The 8,809-nt window shown below is 31.7% G+C and overlaps 1 protein-coding gene across 1 annotated transcript; it reads left to right on the forward strand.

Annotated features, from left to right (window-relative positions):
• Positions 1-1,326: 1,326 nt before the first annotated feature.
• On the forward strand, positions 1,327-6,774 carry LOC111716547 (fork head domain transcription factor slp1). Its single transcript, XM_023492034.1, has 5 exons — positions 1,327-1,514; positions 2,707-3,111; positions 3,241-3,286; positions 4,771-4,846; positions 5,659-6,774. The coding sequence occupies exons 1-5, from the start codon at positions 1,327-1,329 to the stop codon at positions 6,183-6,185; spliced, it is 1,242 nt and encodes a 413-aa protein (XP_023347802.1). The 3' UTR covers positions 6,186-6,774.
• The last annotated feature ends 2,035 nt before the right edge of the window (positions 6,775-8,809 follow it).

An 8,809-nucleotide genomic window follows, 5' to 3' on the forward strand; every position in this document is an offset into this window, starting at 1 on the left:
TTACTTGTTAGATAACCCCCTCCAATCCTCTACAGATCAAGTTTCTCATTAAATCATAAACGGACAAATCATCTGATTTCGGAGTTTAAGGGGAGTGTTCGCGAAAAATGAAAGGGGGTATAGGCTTAATGCGTTAAGAAAGCGCTTTTGATCGCTTCTAATCTTACTTCTATCTGTTGAATCAATAAGGAGAAAATTGTTAAAAACGACTCAAACAGAAGAAGGTAGTGTCCAAAATTCGGAAAGATGCAAGATTCAACTCGGATCGTAAGAAAATCAATTTAATTCCATACAACTCCCTTTCATTTTTCGTAAACACTCACTTTAAAGCCTTGGCACAATCTTAATTCTATACACATCTATAAATATAAAGTTGTAATCTTTGATTGTCTGTCTGTCTGTTGTTTTGTTTGATTGTCCGATCATAACTCAGGACCCCTGAACTGATTTGATTGGGGAACTCGGGAGAGCCAGGGGAACGTTCTTTGCTTGGTTTTGTGATTCTAAGTTGAGTGGGTCGACTTTTATCTGTAATCGTAATTTACGGACATGTGCGGGTAAACGGCGGGAATAACTATGAGAAACCTGACCAACCCTGGGTACCCAAGCTATATAACAACTGAACATTAGTCACAAACTCTGATTCTGTAATCCCTATATCTTGGCAACCTGCATGATGGTGTAAACCTGTAATATTTTAAACTTTCTATTGATGATTTCCAGCAGAATTCATACTTTAAAACATCAAAGGTCTCCGAAATAGGGTTGCAGGCCCGACGCAGAGGGGCAGTGCCCCCTGCATAGAAAAAATTTGATTTTTCAATCTGAAAAACTAAACATTTTACCTTAAATTTGTGAAATGATTCAAAGAATTACACATTAATCACGCACCCCTGACCCTTTAGTAAAAGTAAATTCAACCTAAAGTCTGACCGCGTCAACCTTGTTGCACCGGCTAGTCCTATTGATTGTCTGCGTTTTTCACCGAATGTCCGGGTAATACAGTACAAACTGGGACCTGAAAAATTAACCCGGCTCGGAAATTCAAATGTACTATGGCTGCCCGTGTAATTATTTTTTATCGAACCGTCATCAAAACAACATTTCAAATAAACAATAATATTTGGAAACAAATTTATCTTTGTTTACAAGATATAATACATTTATGTAAAAAAAAGTATAAAAAATCTAGTCTAAGATTTGCAAAATGAAACAGGGCAGATATTGTTAAATAATTGTTGAATGAAGGATCAACTTGCCAGCTTTATGTATTAAACCTCTTTCTTTATTTTTAAAAATTTGAAAATCAGCAGGATCCGCTGTTTCATGGGACTATCAGCAGGATTAGCTGTTTCATGGGACTATCAGCAGGATCAGCTGTTTCATGGGACTATCAGCAGGATCAACTGTTTCATGGGACTATCAGCAGGATCAGCTGTTTCATGGGACTATCAGCAGGATCAGCTGTTTCATGGGACTATCAGCAGGATCAGATGTTTCATGGGACTATCGGCGTAATTTCAAGTGAACCTTTACTTGAAAATAGAACCCTTCTATCACCAGTAGAAGTACATATTTCCATTTACTGATAGCGCCGATGGAAGAATTTATAACTNAATATAATATTAATAGCACGAAGAATAGACTACAAACACATGACTGAACCCTGATTGGATCAGGCGCTAATGAACTCGGCATACAGAAGTGCTATTTTTTGTTCAAGAACATTCTATGGAAATATTCAGTTTTTCCAGCCAAGAATATTCAACTGCAGTTTCTCTCTTGAAGTCACTAGAGCAAAGACAAGGAAAAAATGCGTCTAATACATATGGCGCTGCAGTGAGTAATTTTATTTCTTATTTTCAATTCATCAAATTCCAAACATTGTCTGGCTATTTTCGATCTCCTAGAAGGGGGGGGGGCTGTTGGAACACAGGGGAGGGAGTGCGTCCCGGCGCCCCACCTCATATTTGGCCTTGTAAGGTTGCAAAGATATATGTATTTTCAATGTTTATTTTTTTGGATTATAAAATTCATGAAAAATGTTCATGAATTGACGTATATATTCTATATATATATATATATGTTCAGGTTTTGGATTATAAAATTCATGAACAATGTTCATGAATTGACGTATATATTCTATGGATAGATGTTCGGTTTTTGGATTATAAAATTCATGAACAATGTTCATGAATTGACGTATATATTCTATATATATATATATATGTTCAGGTTTTGGATTATAAAATTCATGAACAATGTTCATGAATTGACGTATATATTTTATAATGTGTAGCTAACTTCAATTAAAATATTTAAATCTTCATCAATCATTTATTTACTTGTTAGATAAACATAACTTTAATTTTAATTAATTAAATGAATTTGTATAACTCTGCTCATGCAGTAGAAGGGGATAGAGGGGATTAATAATATATTTGTAAAAAATTTAGTCTTTCCTTACCGACATATTATTGTTCCCGGTGGCACTTTCTGAAATCCTTGTACTCCCGGCGGCCATTCATCTCAAAAATCGGCGGCAACCTGAGCCGTGCAATTTGTTCCTTGTTTGCAAACAGTCCTTTCCGAGTGAGTGGAGCGCAACCGTCCCGGTCCTTCATTGGTCGAACACCGACCCAAACTCGTTCTCTCATTGGTCGGTTTCAGATTGAATACTAGTCACTGATTGGTCAATCTGTTAAGACAGAGAAGACCGACTTATCGGTGTAACAGTAGTTCAGTAGTGATCAGATACTCAGATTATACTGACCATTCATACACCTTGACCAAACTCCATGGAGAAAACAAACTACAAGTGAAACACAAATATTCTTTAAAAGGTGACATTATGAACCAAAACAAAAGTAGAATTATGTCGAACTTTTCTATTCGGGCGCTACTCAGCGACGATCATAATAGGACAGTCGATAGTATTGTCGAATCCAGAAGCGAAGACGAGAAAGGAGAGACGGACGAGGATGAAGATATTGATATAACAGAAGAAAGACCAGAAGAAGTTCTAGAGAAAGAGAAGAAGAAAGATGAAAAACCTCCGTATAGTTATAATGCAATGATTATGATGGCAATACAGAACAGTCCGGAGAAAAGGTATATATATATTATATATATTTATATAATTGACAAAAATGTAATTCATTGTATTATTATTATTATTCTAAGTCATATCATTAAAAACTATATATTATCATACCTTAAAGTATCTTTATCATTTTTTAGTATCTTGGATGAAAGTATTATTGCTATTTTGAATATATTACAAAACGTATAGTTTTAAAGCATTATATTCTTTGAAATAAACAGTTTTACTTTTATTTTTTTTAAAGTAGTATCGGCAACATCAAATTATTATTATATGAAATATTATCATGAAAAATGTATTTTTCAATACTTATTTATTTTCGAAAAATCTTCACTTAAAATAATATACTTCTTATTTCAAATATCGTTCACAATTTTTTTTAATGATAAAGAATATTTTTTAAATAAGATGTATTAACAAACGAATTATTAAAAAAAATATAATTAAGAGAACATAGATATATATATAGTATTATTTTAAAAATAAGTAATATCATAGAAATAGTAGCAAAATAGTAACATTTAATATCTTTAGATTGTCTTTAAACAAATCCCAACCGTACTCTCTAGCACTAGAATTATATCATTTTCTTCTCAATATTTTTTGCCAACAACTTTGGCATCATCAGGAGTTCGTCCTTACTCTGTTGAATAGTATTGAATGACTGGAAATCTGGAAATCATATCTTTGAGTATCTTATATTTCTATAATTTTCTCTTTCAGCCATACACTTCGATTATATCACTATTTTATATAAGATTTTTTAAAACTCAAAATACTTTTTTTAAAGATACAAAACTTCTTTTCACTATCTTAAAAAGACACTGTAGACGTATTTTTTTGTGACCCTCCATTTCTAGAGTGGCATTGTCTTATTCTGAATGAATGATATATCCTTCTTTATTAGCTAAAAATTTATTATTATTAATTGTGGTTTCTCTATATAAGCGACTTTGGGATTTAGGCTGTTTTTCAACACGTTTTAAAATATAAATAGAATTCAAGGGTACCGTTGTAAATAGGACATGACACTTTCTTTCAAATAGAGGGTAATTTGGTAATACGTCTACAATGATATTGTTTTATCATCAAATCATCATCTTTTAATTATTATTATTATTATTATTATTATTATTGTTACGGGCTTAAATCATTTTAACGAGCAAAAAATTACTTCATGTAGTGGCGGATTTCAAAACTGTTGTTATCATTAATTAAATAGAAAGAAAAAGGAACTTTGAAATTTCAAAATATTTTAACATTTGTTATGCATAAACTCAGTAAATAATAACATTTCATGACAAAAATAATTGAAATCATAGAAAACAAACATTTTGTTTATTTATTTTACCAAACATACAATTTTTCAAATACTTACAATAAAATAAATAACGAAACCCATTTTTTCGAATCTTAAAGGAATTGAGCTTTTGCCACAAATTCTGATTTTTAATCATTATATCTTTGGAACCCAATGTCGTCTTTAGATATTTCAAACTATGAATTTTGTTAGATCAAATAATCTAAGTTTAAAATATCAAAAGTTTACACCATTAGGTTGCAAAGATATAGAAATGAGAAAATTCCAGTTTTTGACTAAGACTCAATTCCTTTCGAATCAAATTAATGGTAAATGAATTAAATTTAATAAATAACTTGTTAATTAGGTTCCCCGACACTATGATGATCCTGGGAAGGGGAATTATTGGATGATAGACCCAACCTGTGATGATGTTTTTATAGGTAAATTATTATTATTATTATTGAAGTTATTATCATATATCATTATTTTTGAAATTATTATCTTATATCATTATTATTGAAGTTATTATTACATATCATTATTATTGAAGTTATTATTACATCTCATTATTATTGAAATTATTATCATATTTCATTATTATTGAAATTATTATCTCATATCATTATTATTGAAGTTATTATTACATATCATTGTTTTTAAAATTATTATCATTTATCATTATTATTGAAGTTATTATCATATATCATTTTTATTAAAATTATTACCATATATCATTATTATTGAAGTTATTATCATATATCATTATTATTGAAATTTATATCTTGTATCATTATTATTGAAGTTATTATCATATATCATTATTATTGAAATTTATATCATGTATCATTATTATTGAAGTTATTATCATATATCATTATTATTGAAGTTATTACCATATCTCATTATTATTGAAATTTATATCATGTATCATTATTATTGAAGTTATTATCATATATCGTTATTATGGAAATTATTATTATATATAATTTTTATTGAAATTATTATGATGTATCATTATTATTGAAATTATTATCAAATATCATTATTATTGAAGATTTTATGTATGTGATTATTATTGAAATTATTATCATATATTATTTTTATTGAAATTATCATCACATACCTTTATTATTGAAGTTATTGCCGATCTTATTTCAACATTTTCACTTATATAATTATTGTTATTATTTTCACATTTATCATTATGATTATTATGTTAATTTTATCATTATTAATATTATTTGTGTTGTAGGTGGTACAACGGGAAAACTAAGAAGACGATCTACTATGAACTCCCGGTCCCGCCTAGCGGCTTTCAGAAATTTCGGAATATCTCTTGGTTTCCCGCGCTTTCAATCGAACCCAGGGCTTTTTCCGCCGTCCCTCTTCCCGCCGCATCTTGGCATTACCCGCCCCGGGATGCCGTTACACCTCCCGCCGATGTCGGTCGGATATCAATACCTCCCGCGACCGAATCCTAATTTCAATCTTCTCTCCTCGTTTCCCGGACTCTCCTCCGACATGTTTCTTCCCAAACTCTCCCTACCATTACTTCGACCCGGGACCAAAGACGAGATGCCATCCTCGTCCTCTCCCCCCTTCACCTCGTCATCTCCTCCCTTCTCTTCGTCCTCTCCCCCCTACTCCAACAGCCCAGAAATAACTTCGAAACTGTCAGATTCTCTTATGTTTGCTCAACGGTTCCCGCCCCGCTCCTCCCCACCATACCACGATCCAGGCTCCCCGCCCATCAATATAAAGGAGGAGGTGGAGTACTAGATAGAGTAGGAAGAGCAGGAGAAGCAGGAGGATCAGCAGAAGCAGGAGGAGCAGGAAACGCAGGAGGAGCAGGAGGTGGAATATTAGACGGATAAGAATGAAGAGAATAAATGGGAAAGTAGCGCCACTGCCCACTAGCCAATATTTGTTAAGTCTTAATTTAAAGTACTTAAATATCTCTGCAGCTAGTATGTGACTACATACATTTAAATTACATATGAAAAGGATGACAAATGATAATATATTTTGGGACTTGTTATCTGGAGCTCGAATCAAAATGTATTTATTTTTTCCTCCTTACTTTTAATTCACAGCTCAAAATGCAATCAAGCAAATCAAAACTCCAAAAAATGCAATGATGGAAGATGCACTCGGTATTTCAAGTTTTAGATTGAAATGCATGAAATATGTTATTTAAGTAACGATTGCTGAAACAAAATTTAGTCAATTTGAAAGTATTTTTAATCCGATCAAGTGTTTGCAAGATAAAGCAACGTTTTTTTGCTGTGTCTCGAAATTATCGATTGGTTGTTATTTAATAATTTTTATGTGTTTACACTAACTGTGATCTATAGATATCTTATATAGTTTCATTAATAAATTATTGTTAGAATTACTTGTTTTTAACATTTTTAAAAGAAGTGCACTTTTGAGAAACGTTTCGTCCCAATAGTTGATTCCAATTAAACATATTTTAACATCACAACAATTCTTCTGTACTTATTAAAAACATATAAATGTTAACATGGTGTGAAAGAAGTAAATTAAAATTAAAATAGAGTTTCAAGCAAAAAAACCATGTCCATAACCTCAAATATCAAATGCAGTACGATATATGCCTGTCTATCAGTACAACTATTGTTAATGTCAAAAAAGAGAAGGTAAAGAAACCCCATAAAATATTACTCTTACAGTGATAACCAGAAAACTGTAGACCCCATTCATGAAACTAGGTTTCCGATACTGGGTTTCATGACGATACTCTGTGTTAAGTTTCAGGTTTCTCATACCATTTTACAGAAACATCTGATATTAATTACAAAAACTTCAGGTGGATTCATGATTTGATTATGGTTCATCGTATTTTTTAAAAGTGACGATTTAAAATGGAAATGAATTCTGCAAGCGTTGGATTTAAACAAAATAACAGAATTTAGTAAGTGAAATATTTATCTTATTTGGTTTGAAAAAGTAACATTTGTTACTTTTATGTATGAGACTAGGCCTTTCTGAATAAAACATGTCATATTAAAAAAAAATGTCCCTGTTTTGAATATGTAAATTCCCGTGAATTCATGGAAATATTGTTAAACCTAAAAAGATTTTGGGAGACGGAGTAAACATATGTAGAATTATTAGATACAAGCTGAGGTGCCCGAAGTTGTCAGGGAACTAAAAAAAATGGAATTTTGAAAAAAATTTAATTTTTCAAAATTTTGAAAAGGAAATTTCGAAATTTTTGTCCACGGGCCATGAGTTTCCTAAAAAAATGTCAGCCAATTCGGTCTAGCCGTTTGGCCAGCTATGGCTAACATACAATACATGCATGATCGAGCGAAGAGCTTTATTTTATAGATAATAGCAACATACAATATAGACACAGCAGCAATGTTATTACTCAATACTCACTAGTACATTGGTCTCCAAAAAGCAAAGGGGACGACGTTTTAAAAAATTCTAAACATGGAATTGGTATAAAGCTTGAAATCTAAATGCATACATTTGTGATCAGGGTTACAAAGATGATAATAAGAAGGGAGGGATCGCGGCAATTGTTGGGAAGAGAAGAGAACGGGCAGCCGTAGTACATTTGAATTTCCGAACCGGGTCAACCTTTCCGGTTCCAGTTTTTACTGTATCGCTCGGACATTGGGTAAATATAGCATACACTCAATAGGACTAGCCAGTGCAACAAGGTTGACGCGGTCAGACTTTAGGTTGAATTTACTTTTACTAATGGGTCAGAGGTGCGTGAGAAGAGATGGGGGGAGGGAGACGGAAATAAAGGGGAGTGAAAGAAGGGGGGCGGGCTAGGAAGTAAACAGTTCCTTTTGCGGTATAAAAAGTGAATAAACACTGATCATTAAATATCTTATAACACTCTTCTTAGTGTTTTCAATATGTATACTGTATACTTTATGTATAAACGATACACATACACAGATAGTATGCATCAAAACATATTTATATATATATATATATATATAGATATTTATAATATACAGCTAGATACACATCACACAGCCATGGATAGATAGATAACATCTATGAAATACATACATAGATACATATTTAAATATCTATCTATCTATATATCCCTCTATCTATCTATATATAAGTGTCCAACTATCTATTTATCAACCCACTTATTTATATTGATAAATAAAATATTATCAATCAACCAAATACCTCAACTTTCAGGGTTAAATAATCTTTGCAAAACAGATTGAAGCTGACTAGTTTATTTTTTCTATTGAATTGTTTTATTATTGTATTATCGAAAGACGGAAAGATGGACATTAGACAGATAGATAGACAAATACATTGAAAGACAGAAAGATATGCATTTCAGAAAGATAGACAGATAGATATATGTGGTAGATAGACAGATAGGCTTAAATAGA

The sequence above is a fragment of the Eurytemora carolleeae genome, unplaced genomic scaffold (genome assembly GCF_000591075.1).
Source record: "Eurytemora carolleeae unplaced genomic scaffold, Eaff_2.0 scaffold1128, whole genome shotgun sequence".
NCBI lineage: Eukaryota > Metazoa > Arthropoda > Copepoda > Calanoida > Temoridae > Eurytemora > Eurytemora carolleeae.